This window comes from Ochotona curzoniae, unplaced genomic scaffold, assembly GCF_017591425.1.
Source record: "Ochotona curzoniae isolate NIBS_2020 unplaced genomic scaffold, NIBS_Ocur_1.0 scaffold_461, whole genome shotgun sequence".
Classification (NCBI taxonomy): Eukaryota; Metazoa; Chordata; class Mammalia; order Lagomorpha; family Ochotonidae; genus Ochotona; species Ochotona curzoniae.
The window spans coordinates 11,679,596-11,703,203 of record NW_024467120.1 but is presented as its reverse complement, the minus strand read 5'-3'; the positions used below and the strand labels follow the sequence as shown (position 1 = coordinate 11,703,203).

Below are 23,608 nucleotides of genomic sequence, written 5' to 3'. Positions count from 1 at the left end.
TTAGATGAAGGCACTGTCCAGTGCAGGGTCTGGTGAGAGTTCCTGGTTCACAGATGGAAGACAGAAGAATCAAAGTGCAAGAGAAAGAATGGAAGATTGGCTGCTGCTGGTTTCAGAGATGGTGAAGAAGATAGGAAAGCTGGAAAAGATAAAAATATAAATTTTCCCTTAGTGCATTAAGGGGGAGCAGAATTCTGCTAACACCTTGATTTTGGCTCTGTGACAGTTATTTTTTTGATTTTTGATCTGCAGAATAGTAAATGGGAACATGCTGTTTTAAGCGGCCAAGCTTGTGATAATTTATTATATCAATCACAGAGGACTGATGGGGCTTGGCAGTAGGGGGGCGTTGTAGGAATGCAGTGAGACTCATGAGAGTGGGAAGTGTGAAGATAACAGAACCAGAAAGGGCATGTCCCCACCTCATTTTGCAAAGACTGAAGATCTAGTAGCAACTACAGTCCAACAACTGAGAATCACAAATAGGGCACAAATCCAAGGTCAGGAATCAGACATTAGTTGTGAAAGAACACAGTTAAAGAACAGGAAGAAAATATAGAGCATGACTTCCTGGGAAGTTAGCAAAGTGGTTAAGGTCATCAAATTGGCTGTGGGCATCAAACACTTCAGGTAGGTCCAGCTGGCTTCACCAACTCTCAATGGGTCAATCTCAGGTTGAGGCCCTTCCATCAGTGAGCATACATATTTATTTCATTGGTTCAATAATCCCCAGGGTTGATTATTAGCAACAGTTTTTTTTTTTCTAATGCAGAAACCAATTAAATGAGGTAATGTGACTTGCCTCAGGTCACAGCAATGTTTGAATTTGGAGGTGGGCTCGGTCCTGTCCCTCTCATCTCCAGACCCCTCCTCTTTCTGCCGCAACAGCACCTTGCTTTCAGGAAAAGGATTTGCTGACTGAGCAGTTGACACACAGTTGAAAGCAGGAAAGCACAGTGATATCTTCAGAGGCACCCACTCTGTCAGTGAGAACTTGAAAATGAAGTTAAAAATTAAACAGCAAAGCCAAAGGCAGGCTTTTGGCTCTGAGAACGTTGGGCCAAACCTGTTGCTGTCTGCCTGCCACGTGGCTTGGTATTTATCCCTGGGAAGCACTGCGGAATGATTTGAAAGGGAAGAGGCAATAGAAGCTGTCTTATCCTTCAAGTCAGTGTTATCATCTAGGGATCAAAAGACTGGTTTAATGGTGAAGGTAAGTACTTTTCTTCTCTTTGGATAGGATGCCAATTACAGATCGATCAGCCATCCAGCTTCAAGACATGTGTTGAAGGGAATGATGTGAAGGGAAACCATTAACAGCGGTCCGGAGAGCTCCATCTGGGAATGGTGTCTGCTTACAATTCCAGGGAGAGCTTTTTCCATATAGGGAACTGATTCCATCCAGATATTACAGCAAGGTTTAAAAGGATTCTATTGGACTCCATGGATGATGATCATTTTCCAATGTGAGCATTCCCTGCGATGCCTTAAAGAGTCCAGTGGGCTTAGTTGTGGCCCTAGAGCAACATGGTTCAGCTTTGGGCCATGATTAGGGCATCTATTTAGAATTCTGGGTAAAAATCTACTTCTCCACACAGAAAGGCCAGGAACAAAGGAATGAAAACTAGTTTGTTTGAGAGGAGCACCTAATGCTATATTGCTAAAAATAGGTACCTGGGGATTCCTATAAGTGCTATTTGGTTGTAACCAGAGGAGAAAGACTCAGCAAAGATGTATCTCTCAGCCTACCCAGAGAAAATCTCAACTACAAAGAACCCTTGGGCTCATGTTGGCTTGGAAGCCACAGCCTGAGAGACACAGCAGTCTTTGCTGGGAGGAGAGAAGATGGGTACTGCCGCTCATCTCCTGACCAGCTGGGTACCCAGATGTACAGAATCCTACTGCACCATATTTCTGATGAAATCTTGCCTGCTAGAATTGCCCACCCTCTGTGCTCAAGGCACTTTTCCTTTTTACATGATTAAATTTATAAATGAGTTGACGCATGGAACAGCCAACTTCATTTCAGAGCTATTAATCCCTAAGAAACGTAGGTAGGTGTTGAGACAGGTCTCTGTTGGGTTAACAATTTTAGGAGAGGAGTTGCTTTTTTCCCATTGCTCCTAAATGCATCCTCTCCCTACCCATCTTATGGATTCCAGGCTGGAAGATCCCACTTGCAAACAGAAAAATTTACAACTAAATTAACAGCAATCAAAAGAAGCAATGCTAGAGAAATGTATTCTATTTGCTGAGATCCACTTTGCACATGGATCTGAAAGGGCCAGGGTGCCATCACTGTGGCTGTTGATTATTACTGCTGTTAATATTAGTAATATTTAATGTTTTGTGCTTTGTTTTTACTCCAAAAGCTCTGTGTGAAACAATCACACGGAGTTTGTGAAACTGATTCCAGTTTGCATAGGCTGGGAACCGCACAGCAGAAACCAGTCCCCGAATACCCTCTGAACAGCAGGTTCATGCTCCTTGAACTGTGTGTAACATTTACTCTGAGCAAACCAGGAGACCAGGCTAACAGAGATGATGCAAGTCAGGCTGGGTTTCAGGGTGTATCTGAGAGACATGAAAAGCCTACTATACCAAAATAATGAGTCCTAGGCTAAGAAAAATATGAAAATAATTTTACTATTCAGCTTATGTATAAACCATAATGCTTATATTGTTCATTTTAGCTCAAGGACAAACTATACTTCATTGTAAGGTTATTTCTTAGATGTAACATTTTCCATTAGCTTCATAATAATTGAGTTTTTCTGTGACTAGTTACAACTTCTTTTTTTGTACTAGTTAGAACTTTGATGCAAAGATTTACTATTTTATTCAGAAGTGTCACTCCTGAATGGGAAGTTTCAGGAGTTATATGGCCTCAATTTTTTGCCATCAGGCTAAGAGTTAGCTGGCTATTTCTAAATGCATATTAATTACACCATTGCTCAGATCTCATGATTTTATAACCTGTGGATATTTTAGAATAATAGTTTTCATTGCTGTGTCACAAAACACAAAAACCCCGGTGTAGAATGTCTGGCATGTTAGATTGGGTTCTCTATTTGTCTCATATAAAGGAAAAGGGAAAATAACAATTGAAATTAGCTGCTGAAACTAATTTAAGGTAGAATTTGAAATTGCAGAAGCTGAGTTGGTCTCTTCATCCCCGTGCATCAGGCAGCGGTGGAAAGTGGAAAGGACAGGAGATGGGAATTACACTAATAAAGGGAGCAAGAAAAAGCAGGTGTTTTGTATAATATTCAAAGGTTAAAGTTGTCTTCATCAAGCATCCTTCTGGAACAATTGAAGAAAATTTGATTTAAATTATCTAAATTCAGAGTTAAGATAACTCAGTATGAGTACTAAGCTTATAACAATAAAGGAAGTAATGTTAACAGGTAGAAAAAAAAACAGCACAATTGTTAGGAGCCTGGTGCTGGCTCTGTGAGCTATGAGGCTGGAGCAGCAATCCGTGCTGTCTATACTCCAGTTCACTCAGTAAAATGAACGTTCAGGCCGTAGGGTCTCTGAGTCTCTGCTCCAGAGACCAGAGTAGAAGATTCACTGGAGAATTTTGTGGGAGAGCTTTACGGGGAATATAAATAAATGTAGCTGCATGTACAGTTAAATAATTGTCTTCAGCCAAATTATGGGATCTTACATAACAAAGGAAATCAAACAGAAAATGGTCCGAACTCTGAGGTTGGAGTCCGGTGGCGTCAGTTAGGATCTAAGTGTGGATCAATGAATTCAGCACATAGGGCTGTCCACGGCAGAACAACAGCCAACATCTGTCTTCGTTCTTACATGTCCCTGCAGCAACTGGGATTATGTTTAGGGCCATTGTAACCAAAAAAGAAAATTTCAAAACTTAGATGAGAAAATTATCCTCGAAATTCTGGAGAAACTGGGCAAAGAAAAAACCATCTTGACCTCTCCAATTATGCTTTTATTTTGAAGTACTTATTTATTTTTTACAGAAAAGGAATAGTTACAGCAAGAGCGATAGCTACAATGACTGGAGTTGGGTTGATCTGAAGCCAGGAGCTAGGAGTTTCCTTCCAGTCTCTCATGTGGTGCCATGGCCCTAGGATTTGGGCCAGATTGCACTGCCTTCCCAGGCCATATGCAGGAGCTGAATCAGAAGGGAAGCAGAGGGCCCAGCAAGGTAGCCTGGTTGGTGGCTAAAATCCTTACCTTGCATGTGCTGGGATCCCACATGGGCGCTGGTTCATGTCCCGGTGGCCCCACTTTCTATCCAGCTCCCCATTTGTGCCTGGGAAAGCAGTTGAGGATGGCCCAAAGCCTTGGGACCCTGCACCCATGTGGGAGGTCCATAAGAAGCTCCTGGCTCCTGGCTTCAGATCAGCTCCAGCAATTGTGGCCACTTGGGGGAGTGAATCGGTGGATGGAGTTAATCAGAGACAGGGCCTTTCCACTCTGTCTCTCCTCCTCTCTGCATATTTCCAATAAAACATTAAATAATAACAAATTAAGAGAAAAAAAAAAAGAAAAGAAGTGAAGCAGCCAGGGTACACACTGGGTGTGTGCGTGTCTGGCAGTTAAGATACGCATGTCCTGTATTGGACTGTCTGGGGTTCACGACCCTCCAGCTCCTGACTCCAGCTGCCTGCCAGTGCAGATCGTGGTCAGCAGGGGAGGACTCTGGTAATAGGATTCTGGTTATCCAAGCGGGAGTCTCAGACTGTGGGTTTTGGGGAAATGAAGCACCAGGTGACTGCTCTCTGTCTCTCTGCATCACACATTTTTTTTTTGAAAGAAACTCATATATGTATATCTTACAGCAGTTTGGTATATAAATGTCAGAGTAAACATTTCCACAATTAGGGTCATGAGTTTTCTGTGCCAGGCAAAACAACTATGTTGATTCATAATTATGTTGGAAAGCTTCCTTATGGTACAGTTACACAAGTAATCTGTAGACTTTGTCAATCCAATAAAATGCCCACATTACATGTAGCAACGACAAAATGAACTTTTAAAATATTTAAATGTAATTAATACAAATAAGTGTTAGGTGATATCATCCTTCATGTTCAAAGAAGACACAGTGGAACACTGGACCGGTTATTCAGAGGGGATGGAAAGACGGTTCTGAGAACAGACTGCTGTGGAATATTCTTTTTCAGCTTTTGTGTTTGGTCTAATGATCCTGTCTTCAGATCTGCTACGGCCATTACACTCCTGGCTTTTTATCTTTGAATAAAGCATTTGAAGTTTTAATTCTTAAAGTATCACTCAGAAAGGAGCCTAACCAATATTAAGTGGATGAGGAAAACAGATGGTTTGGGAATCTAAATGACTAATGGTAAATCCCTCAGGTTTGTGACGGCCTTCTAAAAATGTCACTGTCAAAAGTCGTAGCGGAAGTGAGTGGCAAAACTTGAATCTGTGGACTGTAGTGGGTCAAAACGTCACCAGTGCAGCGAGGAGGCACCCTTAGCCCCAGGTAGCTGTGTGTTATGTTTTGGATTGTGTTTTTTTCCTTAGATAAAGGCCTTTTGTGATCAAAGGGATTCAGGGAAGAGGGAAACTCCACCAGAAAGTGTGGTCCCATTTCCCAGAGAAGCTAAATGGACGAGAAGTCTCCCGCCAGGAAAGGTAAAGTTGCCACGCTCGTTTGCAGATTTCCTTATTGAAAAGTCAGAGATATTTCTGATGTTCTTTACATTTCTGTGCTGTCTTCTGCTCCCGTTTCCATTGTCCCTCAGAGACGCCCTCTCAGCACAATATTAGCTCAACTCCCAGGCCCACTCTGTTCTTTTTTCCATATCGCTTAGGAAACTGCACAGAGCTGTCTGTCATGTCACTAAATCCTGCAATCCCTAGGAGTGAGCTTTATACAAGTCATTTTAATTCAACCCCAACCTATGCACAAATCCCTGCTCTAATGTCCTTGCCAAGGGACTGGCTATTTCTCCTGGATGTGGAAATCCACAGTAACAGGGAAACTCTTCTTTTGAAGGCAGCCATTTCCACCCCATACCCAACTTACTTAGCCATTGAAAATTTCTTCCATTGGGGTTGAAACAGGTTAAACTGACTACTGCAAGGACTGTAGGAGCTCTGCTGATCCAGCTCACTGCTAATGTGCGTCGGAAAGCAACAGAGGATGGTCCAAACATCTAAACACCTGCACCTGCACGGGAGACCTGAATGGGAGCTCCTTGCTCCTGGCTTCATCCTGGCCCAGTCAGGTCCGTTTCCACCATATGCAGAGCAAACCAGAGAAAGGAGGATCTCTCTGCCCCTCCCTTTTCTCTGTCATGCTGCCTTTCAAAAAAATAAAATAAATCTTTAAAAAAAAACTTAATTAATTTTAATCAATTTGTTTGTAGATTTTCCCCCTTTGTTTTCATTACTTTTCTTCCAATATGCATAAAAATGTTAATGCCTAATTCAAACGAGAGTGCTTTTAACATTTCGATATTTTTTTTAAAAGGTTACCTTTGCAACATATTAGATATTCTTCCTATACCACTTCATCTACATATGTATTCTACATGTTTTTTTTAAAAAAGATTCATTTCTTTTTACTGGAAAGGCAGATTTGCAAAGAGGGAGAAACAGAGAGAAAGATCTTCCATCTGCTGGTTCACTCCCCAAGTAGCTGCAATGGCCAGAACTGAACCAATCTGAAGCCAGGATCCAGGCACTTCTTCCAGGTCTCCCACATGGGTGCAGGGTCCTAAGGCTTTGGGCCATCTTCCACTGCTTTCCCAGGCCACAAGCAGGGAGCTGGGTGGGAAGTAAAGGAGTTGAAGCACAAAGTGGCATCCATATGGGATCCTGATGGTGCATGCAAGGCCAAGCCACTAGGGGCCTGCTACACATTATTTTTAGAATTATTTATTTATTTGTAATTGATAAATAAAAATAAATATAATAAATAAATGTATTTGCAGATAAAAGAAGGAAAAGACAGATCTTTCATATTCTAGTTCACTCAAATGGCCACAATGGTCAGGACTGGGCCAGGATGAATCCAAGAACCAGAAGCTTTATCCAGGTTTCCCATGTGGGTACAAAGGCTCAAGCACTTGGTCCGACTTTGCTTGTGATGAGGTTGTGATGAGCATAATAACAAAACTTGTTTAAAAATAAATTGCATATTGCCATGTTTCCAAAATGTGAAATATCTCAAATATTATCTGACATATTTTTAACCTGTATGTAAAATGTGTGAAATATTAGTAAAATGTAATTGTGTGTAGACTAAGTAGCAGCACTGAAACACATGTCAGGACTTATTTGTGAACTAGGACTAGCTCATAAGGTGTGTAAAGCAACATACAATGCTCAGTGCCACACCCCCTTACTAATCTGTGAAGAGGAGATTCGAGAGAAGCTGAAGAAGAGACGGAGCCCCAGCAGGTATGAAAAGGGGCTTAGTTAGTTGAGCAGGCAAATTGCTCTCAGCTAGCTCATTGAGGAACAGGTGCTCTGAGCTCAAGTCAAAGAACGATCCTGGCACCGCTTTAGTACCACTCTGGCTTGGGTGATGACTGCCTCTCCTTTGTGCTTCTCTTGTACTCTCTCCAAGGGCCATATAGTAAGCACAGCAGCCTCAGGACCTTAGGACCTCAGGATGTGCCTTCTGACCTCAGACTAGGTTCAAGGGACTTTGGGGTAGGCGGATGAGAAGAGACTTAGCACTGAATATGAATCTGTGAATTAGTGTGTGAGTTAGTGGCAAAATGGAGTTTAAATTAATGTGTTGTTTGCATAAGAATAAAGCATTGAAAGGCAGATCATGCAATGACACAGGTCCATAGCAGGAAGCTGGATCAGAAGTGGAACAAGCCAGGCCCCAAAGCAGAGCCCATATGGTATGAAACGTACAATGCCACAACCTGGGCCAATTTTTTTTTTAAGTTGAATATACATGAAGGTAGGGACTAATGATACCCACAAAATATTTCCAATGAACATTACACCAAGGTGTTCATGAAAGTGTTCAATTATAGCTCACCAATCAGATTGTTTATAACAGAATGCTGAATATGCAGTTAACTTGATTCAAAGGTGCTCCCTATGTGTAGATGCTTAAACTTCATGGTAATTTAATGAGGATAACAGAAGGATGGACCACTGACTTGCAGTCCAGAGGTGGAATTTGTGATTGACTCTCACCATCTTCCCTTTCATTTTTGGAGCAATAGGATATGAGCACCTTGCATAGTTTTTTCCACTATTTGTTATTTGCTTCCCACAATTTGTTCAAGAAGTCCATGTTTGCTTTTCTTAGCTGTAAGATGGCAGATTGGTTTGAAGCCAGCCAAAGAATTCAGCAAAGAAAGGATTGGGACTACCCCTGATGTGGGGGGAAGAAATGGGAGAAGGTGGTGTCTGTGAGCATGCTCCTGACACACCTCTGTGTTGTTCAGGTCCAGATTTCTGCTCCTTACGCTATGGGCTGGCTCTCATCATGCACTTCTCCAACTTCACCATGATAACCCAGCGAGTGAGCCTGAGCATCGCCATCATTGCCATGGTGAACAGCACCCAGCAGTTCGATCTGACCAATGCCTCCTTCGAAGACCCTCTGGTAGACACCCTCAGTAACCCAAGCAGACCCATCAAGGAGTTTAATACCAGGGTAAGTATGATGGAGAACAGGATTCTTTATGGAAAATGAAAAAAGAGAGAGAGAGAGAAAATCTTGGATCTTTACTTGGCAGAGTAGATACAGTGACTGCTAAAAAGAAGTGAAATTATTTTTCTTTGAGACACTGTTTAATTCTCTAGTAATAACTTTTTTTGAGATTCTTATAATTATAAGGTGGAAGAACTATAGAAAAATGTAAAAATTCTAAAAATGAAACAGTGAAAAATTAGCTCTTGTCCACTGAAAAACAAATTATGTGTAGGCCCATCCTTCTGGTTGTCTAAGTCTATTCAAATCTCTAAGCCTTTCCTTGCTTTTGAGTTACTTACACCCTGCAAATTTTGCATAAGAAGTTAAAATTGTTCTTATCTGTAGCTTTGCAAATAACTTGTGCCTTTTGAAAAATCAACTATACTCTCCTCCATTCATCACATCCCTCTCCCTCCCCCAGTTGAATAAAGTGCTTTGCTATTTATTTACAGTTTACTTCACAACTGCTTGTATATACATGATTCTTGTGAATTCTCTTTTGAAGTTGTAGTATCTTACTAAATCCCTCCTTAATGAATGAGTTGAATAAAATCTTTATATAAAGTTGAATAAAAACTTTATATTTGTGGGAGAATTGTAATCATATCTTAGTTCTAAAATTAGCCCTTAAAGTATTTATCATGACTGTATATTCCTAATGTTATCAATATAATTCATAATAAATTAGTCCCAGTTTACTTTTTAAAAGATTTATTTATTTTTATTTGAAAGGCAGATTTACATAGAGGAGAGACAAAGAAAAGAATTTTTCTTCCACTGGTTCATTCCCAAATAGCTACAATGGCCAGAATTGAGCTGATCTGAAGCCAGGAACCAGGAGTTTCTTCTGGATCATTCCAATATGTGCAGATTCCCAGGTCTTGAGTCATCTGCTGATTTCTCAGGAAATTAGTAGGGAGCTGAATGAGAAGTGTAGCAGCTGGAACAGAGAATGGTGCCCATATTCTCTACCGGCTGTGTAGGCAGAGGATTAAGTTGCTATGCCACTATGTCAGCCCCTAACCCTCTTTTCTTTTTAGTGGTAACCCTGCTTCCACTTACCCTTCCATTATCATGCCTACACTTTTACATGCCTGTGCTCAGGAACCGAGGACACTTTCTAATTGCCAGACATGCTGTGCACCTCCAGACTCTGGACCTGTTCCTCAGTATTCCCCTACCCATCATCAGTGACCCAAGGAAAGCTTCTGTCTGAGTAAATGAAGGTCCCTGGTAGTGTCTGATCATTTGGTATCATTCAAAATGCTGGGACTGCATGCTTGCCATTTTCTCCAATTAGAATAAAATTTCTTTTTTCCTATTTTGCTTTTATAAAATGTGTATTTTTATTTGAAAGGCCGATTTACATAGAGAAGAGAAACAGTGATAGAAAGAGATCTTCCATCTGCTGGCTCATTCCCCAAATGGCCACAACAGCCAGGGCTGGGCCAGGCCGATACCAAGAGTCTGGAACTCCATCTGGTCTCCCATGTGTGTTGCAGGAGTCCAAACACTTGGTCTATCCTCCACTGCTTTCTCAGATCCCTTAGCAGGGAGCTGCATCAGATGTGGAGCAGTGAGGACTTGAATGGGGTTCCTGTGGGATGTTGCATTGCCATAGGTGGCAGTTTAACTTGCTGTTCCACAAAGCCTAATGCTTTCCTCTTCATCTAAATCATAGCCATTCTAAAAAGGATGTTGCTTCCTTCCTGGGACTTGTTCCAAATTGTTCTTTTCTCACAGTCCCCTGTTTCACCTATAATCATCCTTAAATCTTAATCCTTATATCTATTACATACTTTGTGTTCTTTATAGCTATTTTAAATGGATAAAATATCTTATATTTTATATTCTTTGGCTGTCAAATCATGATGACATTTATCTAGGAGAACACTGAAAGTTATGTATTGAATTGTAGCAAAAGAAAAATGAGATGTTATTATTTTGTATATGTGTTTTGGAAACTTAGTTTTGCCCCAGAGTTAATTTTGTTTCTTCATCAGGGCCTGATTTTGGTAAGAGTTGAATCAAGTTGACTCTTTTTCTTGAAGCCACGAGTCAATGTCACACCACTTTCACATACAATTAAAGGAAATCTTTCACAGTTGAGACAGCTCTCAGTGGCTCTTTCCATTTCTTCCTGTCATCCATCTACAAAATCATCTTCTTTATATTTTTTTAATTTCTTTTTTTTTTTCTTAAAAGAAGCACATGAGGGATGTGATTGGGTGGAATTTTTCTTTTGTTTTTGTCTAATTGCTTGTTTTCTAGTCTTTACTAAAATAAATATGGTACAGTCTGATAATCCCCAAGAAATTCTGGCTATAAAGTAGACTTTTTTATTTTTTAAAGATTTATTTTGGGTGCTGTGATGCAACAAGTGAAGCTGCTGCCTGTGATGCTGGATCCCGCATGGCTCAGGTTCAAGCTCTGATCCAGTTCCCTGCTATTGCACTTGCAAAAGCAGTGGAAGATGTCGCAAGTGTTTCGGCCCCTGTGGGAGATCAGATGAAGTTCCTGGCTCCTGGTTTCTGACTTCAGCCTACCCTAGCCTCTGCCATTACAGTCATCTGGGGAGTGAACCAAGAGATGGAGCATCTTTCTCTCTCTAATTCTGCCTTTCAAATCAGTAAAATAAAAGTTTGTGGACCCAAGTCAGGCTGAAGCCAGGAATCAGGAGCTTCATTTGCATTTCTCACATGGACCCAAACTCTTGAACTACTCTCTGCTGATTTTCCCCAACCGTTGTAGGGAGCTGGTTTGGAAGTAAAGCAGCTGGGACTTGAACCATTGCCCATTTTGGCATCTGGTATCTCTGGCGGCAACTTCACGAGCTACACCACTACCCAAAGTAGACTTTTATAAAAAGGACTTCTTAGCAAAGAGTTTTCTTTTTCTTCTTCTCCTCCCTCCCCCATCCTTCCCTCCTGCTCCCCCAGGCTTCTGTATATCAATGGAGCCCGGAGACTCAGGGCATTATCTTTAGCTCCATCAGCTATGGGATAATACTGACCCTGATCCCAAGTGGATACTTAGCAGGAATATTTGGAGCAAAGCAGATGCTTGGTGCTGGCTTGCTGATCTCATCTCTTCTCACGCTTTTTACACCATTGGCTGCTGACTTCGGAGTGATTGTGGTCATTGTGATTCGGACGTTCCAGGGCATGGCACAGGTATCCAGACACTTATTCATTTTTTGTGGGAAATAGAAGCCTGAAAGTTATGAAAGCTTAAAAGTCGTGATTTTTCTTTTCAGGGAATGGCATGGACAGGTCAGTTTACAATCTGGGCGAAATGGGCTCCTCCACTTGAACGAAGCAAGCTCACCAGCATTGCAGGGTCAGGTAAGTACACACATGTGGGTCACAGCTGTGTGAAGTGTCGCATCGTACATCTCCTTCTTCCTATGAATCAGGCAAGTTGATGAAAGAAGAGGGAAAAAGCAAAATAGAGTAATTAGAATTGACCATGTAAGACAGTTCTTTTTTTTTTTAAGATTTATTTATTTTTTTCAGTGGAAAATGAGATACACAGAGAGGAAGAGAAAGAGGAAGATCTTCCGTCCAATGATTCAAACTTTGGCTCATCCAAAGTCAGGATCCTCTTCTGGGTCTCCTACACAGGGGCAGGATCTCAAAGCTTTGGGCCATCCTCAATTGCCTTTCCATGCACTTTTTGGAGTACCCTTACATTGACTGAGAAAATACACTTTAACAACACAACTGAACTCTGTTGAGCATCTTACTCTTGGGTAAAGCACATGGCCTCATCCTGGAGACTTGAATTTGACCAAAACCCTCCTACTTCCTTCTATTACAGTTGTTTCCAGCTTGCTGTCTTCCCAATCCTCTTTTCTTATCAAACCCAAGCCACCTTTTAAAGATGGGTATTTCAGACTCCACGTGGTAGCCTAGCAGCCGAAGTCCTCGCCTTGTACTCGCCAGGATCCCATATAGGCTCCAATTCTAATCCTGGCAGCCCTGCTTCCCATCCAGCTCCTTGCTAGTGGCAATGGGAAATCAGTCGAGGATGGACAAAACCCCTGGGATCCTGCACCCATGTGGAAGACCTGGAAGAGGTTCCTGGCTCCTGGCTTCGGATCAGTGCAGCACTGGCCGTTGCGGCCACTTGGGGATTGAGTCATCTGACAAAAGATCTAACTGTCTGTCTCCTCTCCTCTCTGTATATCTGACTTTCTGATAAAAATGTAATAAATTCTGAAAAAAAAAAGATGGGGCTTTTTTGTCAATCTGCTTGAGAATCTTTAAGGTGATCCTTCAGGGCAGAAATGTGCTCTGCCGTCACGTTCTGGCTTCTCACTTGCCTCCCCTCTGCAAGCAAGATTCCAGATGGTGGCTGTTACACACGCACAATTGCACTTCCTCTCCCATCAGCTCTACTCCCACCAGCTCCTGCTCCTGACAGTTCTCTCTTAACCAGCCTCTGTGTGTCTTGACAAAATTCCATCTATCTTCTTGCTTAGCTAATCTACGCAGTTTGTAAATATTACAGGCATTATTAACTTATCCACAGATGTAACTCCATTGTACATTGCAGTTTCATTATTCTATTCATATTCTGCATTTTTTTAAGTTAAAAATTGTGAACCATTATGGGTCTCACATGATTAAAAAAAGGGCCCTAGTACATGGGTCATCATCTGCTGCCTTCCTAGGTATATGAGCATAAAGCTGGATTGGAAGCGTGGCAGCAGGGATTCTGACTTGCACTCTTATAAGGATGCTAGCTAGTTTTGCAAAGAGGAAACTTTACCTATCATACTGCAATGCAGATTCTGAAACTTCTGTTTGATATATGTACGGGGGGCAGTTGTGTGTATGAGTGTTCAGGCACGTTTGCTTGTGTGTTTTTTTTTTGCTATGTGAAATGCACTTCTTGCACTTACATATATGTATCAATTTAAATGTAGGCTCAGAAGTATACATTGTATGACATTCGTGATAGCAAATTTTGTTCACATTTTTCTTTCCAAGTAAATCAAGATATCTCAAGGCAAGGACTTGTCTCTTACCAACCTTTGTAAACCTTTCCTTTTCTGCTCCAACTCCATATTGTATCGTGTGGGAAGCTATACTTACAGTTTCTGAGACAAATTAAAGGATTTAGTCACTTTGGTGCAAAAGTGCCACTGCAACAAAAGCTATATCACTAGTGTTTATGCTGCCTAATTACTTCACAAGACTTTATTGGAGAAGATGCTGAGAGCAAGAAGATATCCTCTCATGACCCAGGAATCCATGCTCTGCCCTCATGCTGTTGTCACAATGTCCTGTCCAGTTTTTCATTATGCTCATCGGTGTTTTATTCCTTTTCTCTTCAGGGGCAGCGTTTGGATCTTTCTTCATCCTCTGTGTGGGGGGACTAATCTCACAGGCCTTGGGCTGGCCTTTTATTTTCTACATCTTTGGTGAGTCACTGCCTCTTGAATTAAAATGCCTTCACATCCCAGGTCCTTATGTTGGCATGTACATCACTCACATTCCTCCAAGAAGAGAGAAAAAGTCCTTGTCAAGTGCAAGATGACAGAGAATGAGGAATAGGTTCTTTTTAATCAGGTCCAACAACTGACTCAACACCTGCTTCTGACTTGGGAAGCCCATGAACAAACCAGAGGGGCTGTCTATTCATGTGGTGCCAACTTTGAGAAATCAATGACGACTCTTCTGCCTTCAGCATCTCCAGTAGATTCTCTGTCACTACCTCTGACATGCCCGGGCTAGGTGCTGTATGAAGTTAAGATGGCAACATTGGTTCAGCACATTGTGTCTTTTAAACCATTATTATTGTTTCTGTTAAAGATCCTTTAACATCTTCTCCACTGGGTGATTCCTGCAAATAAAATCAACTGGCTCCTTCCTCATGGACTTGTCTAGGTCTTATCCCATCAGATCTAGTCATTCTCCTCTCTGTGATCCTTACTGATATTTTCGGTCTAAGTTATGTTGGCATGTAATAATTTATTTCGCTGCTTCATTTGTCTACTAGACTGTGAAATGTTTGAAACAAGGAATACAGTATATAGCTCATGTAATTTACCCCTTTGATACTATCATGGTGCCTAATTTTGAGCTTCTACAGGAAAGAATGGATGAATGCAAAAGTTAATAAAATTTAAAGGACATTGGCCCTCAGACTCTTCACATAGAATCTTCTTCGAATAACAAGTTTCAGTAATGAAACAAGTTCCCATTAAGTTTCATTGATAATGCTAAATGGTGATATTCAATATAGCTCAAGCTTTCTCATTAGTGATCATTCTGGTTTGCACATGTGAGCCAGACATTGTCAAAAAGTATTTATTCTGGAAACCCATAGTGGATGTTTGGTCTAAATGCAAATGCACTGTCTTTTTCAAATGCTTTGGAAAATTTTTCTTTACATTTATTAACGGAAGGTTGGTCCACATATGTGAGACTACTCTTCTTCTTGAGTCCTAACTGTTCTTGTCTTCCAAAAGAAGACAGTAATGTGTGCATTAAGAATTATTGCTAAAAACACATAGCAGTAAAATGATTGGAGCCTCTAGAATAATTAGTCAGATATCCAGTGTCCAAGCTTATGCTATTTCTAGAAGGCTCTAAAGCTGACAAAAGCAACTCTATGTTTGAGAGATAGTCACTGGAAAGCATGAAGGGAAAAGGAAGCCTTGTAGGACAACTGAAACAAAGGAATGGGAAATTTTATGTGCTTATGCTAGAACTGATGGTGTGATGGGGGGAGGACAAGCTATCTCACAGAAAACTCTCTTTCCCCAGAACAAATCCACCCAAAACTCATTTTGTCCCTGCTTCCCAGGTAGCATTGGCTGTATTTGCTGTCTCCTGTGGTTCATGGTGATTTATGATGACCCCATGCATCACCCATGCATAAGTACCAGGGAGAAGGAATACATTGTGTCCTCTCTGGCTCAACAGGTACAGTGCACTCCTGCCCAAATCTCCAGGACAGGTGTGGCTCTCACAGGAGAGGTGCCACTGGACCTGTTCCAATGCCCATGCTGATGAAATATCTCCTTTCAGTCCAGTTCTCCAAGACGATCTGTCCCCATCAAGGCCATGGTTAAATGCCTACCACTTTGGGCCATTTTCTCTGGGTTTTTCAGCCACTTCTGGTTGTGCACCATAATCATAACATACCTCCCAACGTACATCAGCACCGTGCTCCATGTGAACATCAGAGATGTGAGTATACTTCTTGTACTTCTGTGAAAATAAGAACACTGGGCAAAAGGAGAAATTGTTCAGTACTGCCTTTACGTTCTAGTTTTGCATATAGCCACCCACTCAGCCATCACATGGACACTGTAAGAGGTACTGCAATGATTGTCATTTAATAAATGTAAAAATGGAACACTTAGGTGAGATAATTTGTCTAGTTAACACAACCACTAAGTGGTAGAACTGCTGTGGCTTCAGTATTACTAAACATTATGCTACATAGGGTCAAACCCCATGGTGTAACAGGTTAAGACTCCACCAATAAGCCATACAAATTTCAATTTGAGTCCCTACTGCTCCTCTTCCAAGCCAGCTCCCTGCTAGTGGCCTGGAAAAGCAGCAGAGGCTGTCCTAAACGCTTGAGCCCTTGAACCCACATGGAAGACTTAAAGTTTGTGGTGCCTGGACTCAGACTGGCCCAGCTCTGGCCATTGCAACCATTTGGGGAGTGAACCAACAGATGGAATCTCTCTCTCCTTCTCTCTCTCTCTTTCCCTCACTGTAACTCTGCTTTTCAAATAAAAATAAACAAATATTTAAAAAATTATCTATACTGTTACAATAGCAGATTCTACAGTTTCTCTTAGAAGCCATATTCTTTCCCATGGAGACCAGTGAGAGGCAGGTGAAGGTCTTCTTACTTGAGACCACATCTGCTAGTATTAGAAAGGAAGTTGTTTCCCCAGAACAACTCAGAATATTGGGGATGGGCTAAAGCTGGTCTGTGTAACTGATTTTGATGCCCTTGGACCTCCCTAACTGTTCTGTATAAATTTCCTTCCTTCAGAGTGGAGTTTTGTCCTCCCTGCCTTTTATTGCTGCTTCAAGCTGTACAATTTTAGGTGGCCAGTTGGCAGACTTCCTTCTGTCCAGAAATCTTCTCAGATTAATCACTGTGCGCAAACTCTTTTCATCCTTAGGTAAGGATGGTTGGGTGGGTTCAGTTAACAAATCCATTGCTATGTGTGATCTAAAAAGTCCTCATAGTACATCCTTTGTTGCCTAGGGCTCCTGCTTCCATCGCTATGTGCTGTGGCCCTGCCATTTGTGGCTTCCAGTTATGTGACAACCATTGTTTTGCTCATACTTATTCCTGGGACCAGCAACTTGTGTGACTCTGGTTTTATCATCAACACTTTAGATATTGCTCCTAGGTAAGTGCTTTACCTGTTTATAACCCCTCCCCCAGATCCTTCCAGAGGTGTTTGACCTCAGTTGTTACTATGTAACTCTTTCATGTTGACATGCACTGGAAGATGAAGGAATGATTATTAATTAGAAATGTCTGTATGTGACCAGGCGCTAATGCGATATTTTTTGAACAACAGTTCCAAATCTAGCCAGGTAATCATTTAGAGGAAAAATTTCTGAAGTTTCCTGATCAGAAATTGTGCTGTGTACCTTGGAAAAAGGCCCACAGATAAGTGTTTTGGGAAGGTTCTATATTATACCATATTTATGTATTTGCTTTGAGCCAAGGACTTCTCATATAGCCACATATGGCATCCTCCAACTACATCAGGTAGGTGCTATTGTTTTCAGTTCAGGGTAAATGGGGCAACTGAGACATAGAAGCTAAGTGGTATGGCCATTATCATGCACAGACAGAGACAGGATTTGGACCAAAGCAGTTTGGCTTCAGAGTCTGTGTCCTGCCTGTTGTGCGAACATCTCCCAAGCTGAGCACTGGGGTAAAGAAACCCAGTGTCCAAGGAGACAAAGTTTTGTTACTGACTCAGTGGTCAAGTGGTTTCAAAGTTGGTGGACACAGCATAATAAATGTCTCTAGGTGAACCAAGGATCACATTAGGTACTGTGATTTTGCCATTAAAGCCACACTGCCCTGAAGCTGAGTTGCTGCAGCCGGCTTTCTGTGTAAACTCGTCTCACCACAGGTACGCAAGTTTCCTCATGGGTATCTCCAGGGGATTCGGCCTCATCGCAGGAATCGTCTCTTCCACAGCCACTGGATTCCTTATCAGTCAGGTTGGACATGTTATCAAATCTTTGCAAGTACTGCTTTATAAAGGCATTGGAAACATGCCCTGTGCTTTCAAGGATGGTGTGATCCAATGGGAGAGAAAGCATAGATTTCTACACAATTCTTGTATTTGGGGGAACCTCTAAATCAGACTCTGGTAGGTCAGGTTTCCAAGTAGAAAAAAAACAACCAAATTTCTCAAAATGAACAGATGGGTGATTGAGCTCTCTGGGCACACAATGCAGCAAGTATAACTTCTTAGAGGTACAAAAGTGTGGAAAGGTCTGAATTATAGCATGAGTGAATGGCGCATGTCTGGGATATTAGAGCTGAAAACTGGGGACGGGGTAGGGGAGGACAGAAGAGGAATGCCATGGCAAGTTTGTTCATGATAATTCCAATTTTTAAAAAATCATATCAGGAGACATAAGTGTCACAAGGCCAGTTTGAAGAGAGGTTAAGTACAGCACAGAAGACAGTGGCTGGGAGACTCTTCAGAGTGGGAGGACTATGAGGTTCGCTCAGTGTTGAGAAGTGTTGAATAAGAAGCAGAACCAGGCTGGGCTGGAAAGATGGACATACGTTCTCTTATACAAATAGAAGTACTACCTTGTTTTTATTTCATCTCAATGCAATCTAGTTTCCTCACTTATTTTTTTTTTTTAACACATTGCTAGGAATGCACTGTTGTAGAAATGAGCTATGGTTTATCACAACTTGGTAAGGAGTGGCAGAACTAATTGGACTCCTGTTAAGTTGTGATATTCACATTGTTGTGATAGACATGAATGGCCAAAACAAAAGAGAAAGCACAAACATTAGATTTTTAAACTGCCACTTTAGACATAGTTGTAAATGAATATAAATAGCACTGTATTTTCATGAAGGCAAAAAATACAAATTTCCAGGAATATGTTAGTGTAATTTAATCTATTTTTTGTTGAAAGAACTATCCAGCCCAATTCAGAACCCAAGGTGCGTTTCAGAACCTTGTTGTTTCTATCAGTTTCCTGTGGTGTTTGATGATCTGTGCTGTGAAGTGACCACTATCAACTGTTCCCTGGGCTCTCTGTAATCAGGGTTGCCCCCTTCTAAACGAAAGATTTCCGGAAGTAATGAGGATGGAACTTGCCTCAGTAATAACGTATTGTTTGTGCCTAGGATTCTGCGTCTGGTTGGAGGAATGTATTTTTCCTGTCTGCTGCTGTCAACATGGTTGGCTTGGTATTTTATCTCACGTTTGGACAAGCAAAAATCCAAGACTGGGCCAAAGAGAGGCCCCTCACCCGTCTCTGAGGACGCAGAGTGGCTGACTTAAACGTAGAACTGACCATTCACGTCCCAACAGTTTTGACTCACTGCCATTTGTTCACGTTCCTGTTCCTAGACAACAGTCTTCAGCTCTTGCTCGAAGTGTTAAAGTTGCCAGGGAACCTCTGAACCACACTGGTGCCCGGGCCCCTGGTTTGACGGGAAGTCCGTATGCTGCTAATTGTTTATAGAGTCTCCAAGTATTTCTAAGCTACAGGCAAACCTGGCAACTCCCAGACAAATTTAAAAAGTCTATTCCTACTGCCTTTGAACTACTCTTTGTTTGGAAAATACTAGATGAATAAACATCTGTGTGAAAATAATCCTTAATAAGTGCCTTCATATGGGAGGTTTCATGGGGGAGATTTATATATAGCCATATGTTACAGAGCTCGGAGGAGAACAGAATTTTAAACTGTAATTCACAGAATTAACATCTTATTTTTATATACTGTGAAAGCTGGATCTCACTTATATGATTAAATTCTATTAAAATCCACATGCTAAAACGAAATTTTCAGATTAATTAGATTGAAATTATTTTCTTCAGGAGAAGCAGGCATTTACTTATTTTAGATAAAGTCCAGAAGACTGACCACCAGAAAATTGCCAAGCAAAGATTAAATGAATGAGGTTACCTAGAAATGGGGAACAGAGACGAGAGACTTGGAAAGCTTGTTTGGAAAGAAAGGTGGCTGTGGGGTGGGGTGGGGAATAAGAATGCAGGCACTTCCAGAAGGGACAGTGAGAAAGTTCAGACATTTAATGACAACAGAAGGGAGAGGCAGAGGCACCAGAGGTAAAGATGACAGACAGTGGCAACGTAGATATAAAAAACATAACACATGAGAGAAGTTAAAAATCTCCCATAGATAATTTTTAAAAGTAGAAAAAGATATTTGGACTTTCCCCCTATAATACATATTTTCTCAGGATTCATTCTCACTCCAGCAGGAACTGACTTTGACTTTTACCACTAAAACACATTTTCTACAGATTCAGCTGGTTCTTTTTTGCTACAGCTTTTCTAGAGAAGTGATTATCATGCTTAAGATTGCAGTAGAACTGGGATTAGAACTGAGAAAACTTCTAGTCCCACTAGAACTGGGACTAAAAACAAGCTTGGGCTAATTTAGCAAGTGAAGACAATCTCTGCATACAAATCAACAGTCATTGTACTGAGGAAAACAGAGCATTAGGGGTTGAGAAAGACACTTGAGGACTCATTGCTTCTGCTTTCTGAGTATCCGCAATACATGCCAAAAGAAATTTTGTAGAAAACCAAGGAGGGTGTAGAATAATGGATAAGTAGATCATGTATGGAAGAAAAAGAAGAAGGCAGACAGCCTGATGGAAAAATGGAGAACGATTTAAACAGACACTTCATAAAAGAGAAAGCCTAAGAGATAACTAGACATTCAGCTTCACTAGTCATCACAGGAGTGAAAAGCAAAGGCATAATGAGATACCGTTAGACACCTAACAGAACAGAGAAAATGGACAAATGTGGAAAAACAGCAAATGTTTTCAAAGGTGTGAATCAAAAGGAACTTTCTCATACTGTAAACATGAGCATACATTAGAACTTTGCAGAGCTGCTAGGCAGTGTCTCCCAAAACTACATGTATGGCCTAATGACTCATTTTATATACAAATGCTTGCATTCATTCATAAAAATATGTACAATAGTGAGTGATCACTACTGCATTGTCTGTAATAACTCAACAGGAAACAACTACATTGCCTGAAAAAGGAACAGTAAGTAACTAAATCATGGTGTAGTAACATGAACAGACCATAATACACAACACCATTGTGGGTCCCATGAGCACACTGAAAGAAGACAGAGTACCTTCTTGTAACAATTTGTACAGAATGTTTAAAAAGAGGCACAACTAATCTAATTTAAAAAGACATGTTAGCAATTTTCCTTGGGCAAGAACTGATTGGATGGAAGTTGCCTAAGACTGGTTCTTAGGGTATTGATGATATCTTTTTCTCATCTTGGATGTTAGCCAAGTAGACATGAGTGTATTCACTTTGTGGAAAACACATATTGCTAATTTACATATTTATGTATGTGAACAGTACAATGTTTATTAAAGTAAATGTAAACTTGCATCCATTTCAGGCTTCTCATTTCTTTTTGTCTCAGATCTAAGGGGAAGTTGGGAATGAATTTTGGCCCTCTGCTTTTTATTCTCCCTTATTCTCTTTCTCCTTGTCATTTCTTGGATCTGCAACATCAGAGCAGAAAGAAAGGTAGTGGGACCATCTGTGTTGTCTACTTTTGAATCAAAGCCCAATATCCCATACTACAAGATTAATGAGTTTCTAATCATGCTGAAAGGAGCCAACACGATGGTTCCAACTGGCTAATCCTCCACCTCTAAGCACTGGTGTCTCCTATGGGCACCTCTTCATGTCCTGGCTGCTCCACTTTCCATCCAGTCTCCAGCTAATGGCCTGGGAAAGCAGCAGAGGATGTCCCAAAGGCTTGAGACCCCATGCCCATGTAAGAGTCCTGAAGGAGGCTCTTGACTCCTAGCTACGGATTGACTCAGTTCTGCCATTGTGGCCATTTGGGTGGTAAACCAATGGATGGAAGATTTTCTTTCTCTGTCTCTCCTCTTTGTAAAAAGAATTTGCCTTTCCAATCAAAATAAATAAATCTTGTATGTCTAGGCTTTCTGAGCAACTATTCTGATTGATTCTTGACTTATTGCATCTGTATTTAAGAGATTTTTAAAGTATCTGAATCAATGAAATTAAGTTACATGCTTGTATCTGTAGAAAAAAATAATTTTTTGGATGTTTTCTCTCTTGATTTTCTTTATTTGATGGTTTGAAGAAGAATTGTCATTCACAATTCCTAATAGATTCAAAATAGATGCAATTGTAAGTTGATTGGAAGCATTTCTAATTCACCACTGTAACCTGCCCCAATCCCTAAAGGATTACTTCTTACCTTACTTCTTATGTTTGTTTTCTCAAACAGCGTACTGTCACCTAATAATGATAATACCTACCTTTCCCATTTGATTATTAAATATTATGAATTATCTTAGCATATTCCTTAGTGTTGAACAATATTTCCCTTGAGCATTCTTTTATATACAGCAAAATTTGATTCTCTAGTCACTTTTTTAGGACTCTGATGGCTATGCTGATAGAGGAGCCTTGCTCTATGTGCATTCATGTAATTTCTGTGTCTTTATCATGTTTAGATATTAGGCAGCTGCCCATCTCATAAAAAGAAAGAAAACCTGTTCTTACTAACACTGGAAAAGATGATTAGAATAGGATTTTTCAAAAATTTGCTGCCATTATTTCAAGGATTGAAAGCATTGATTTGTAAAACTACAAGAGCCTCAAAGCCATTCTAAGACTTCTTGGAGAATCCTTTTCAGTATCGATCATAGTTATTGGTCCATTAAAGGATTTGTTTTGCCAATGTTGACCGTTTGTGTTACCTTGAAGTGTCATTCACTCTATACACAATTTTAAACTTTGTATTAAATTTTCTTCTTACATTCCTTTTATTATATCTGAAGTTTTTGCTCCTTCTGTACTTCTGTCATGATGCATTTTGTTCTTTCTGCCAAAATTAGACCACATAGTACTTGATTAGCATAAAGGTATTTGTGATTTTATTTCATTGTCTTATTAGCTTTATCCTTTGTTATTTTCCCCTTTCTTCTTATGAGTCCAGTGATATGGATGCTTGGCAGGCATTCCAAGAGAGACATATAGCAGAGGACCTCCTGTGATGTACAAGAGCTGTGTACAGGCCAGGAGTCATGGAAGGCCTACCCCCCAGTGTTTGATGTTTTGTCCTCCCTTGGAATGTTGCCTGATCCTTGACTCACACAGTAGAGCTACTTATCTACCCTGTGCATGGAACTGTTATGGGTTACTCTGACCTTGTGGAAATCGAGCTAATATATACTCCACACACCTGTTTTCCCTCCATTTGCACCATGCTTTTGTAAAAGTATATAAACCTTCACTTTTTTTTCTCAGCACATCATCCTACAAGATGATGGCCTCCCTGCTGCCATAATAAAATATTCAGTTCTGCACAACCTCGTGTTCTTTGTTTTTAATCCCCAATAATCTAATTTTAAATGTATAGCTCATTTATTTTTAGTTAATTATTAAAGAGATTAATTCTTATAGGATTATGTCTCCAAGTCTACTTTTGTAGGAAGATTGCTTTTGCTTGTGCTGTGCCACCTAAATTCATGAATGCTTTATTTCTCAAGTCAAAAATACAGGGAGAAAAAAAGAATCAACTACTGACTTTCTCTTAATACACAGAGTAAGCTGCCGTGTTGAGACAGTGTACTACCTCACCCAAGTGCAGCTTCCTGCGTTTTGTCAGTGACTGTGGAAATTTTGTTGCAGCCC

The 23,608-nt window shown here is 40.7% G+C and overlaps 1 protein-coding gene across 1 annotated transcript; it reads left to right on the top strand.

Annotated features, from left to right (window-relative positions):
• Window positions 1–1,117: 1,117 nt before the first annotated feature.
• LOC121147710 (sodium-dependent phosphate transport protein 3) lies at window positions 1,118–19,518 on the top strand. Its single transcript, XM_040967616.1, has 12 exons — window positions 1,118–1,213; window positions 5,521–5,631; window positions 8,418–8,629; window positions 11,608–11,841; window positions 11,925–12,012; window positions 14,010–14,096; window positions 15,485–15,603; window positions 15,709–15,870; window positions 16,694–16,826; window positions 16,913–17,060; window positions 17,802–17,892; window positions 19,049–19,518. Exons 2-12 carry the CDS (start codon window positions 5,604–5,606, stop codon window positions 19,181–19,183), a joined length of 1,437 nt encoding a protein of 478 aa, XP_040823550.1. The 5' UTR covers window positions 1,118–1,213; window positions 5,521–5,603; the 3' UTR covers window positions 19,184–19,518.
• The last annotated feature ends 4,090 nt before the right edge of the window (window positions 19,519–23,608 follow it).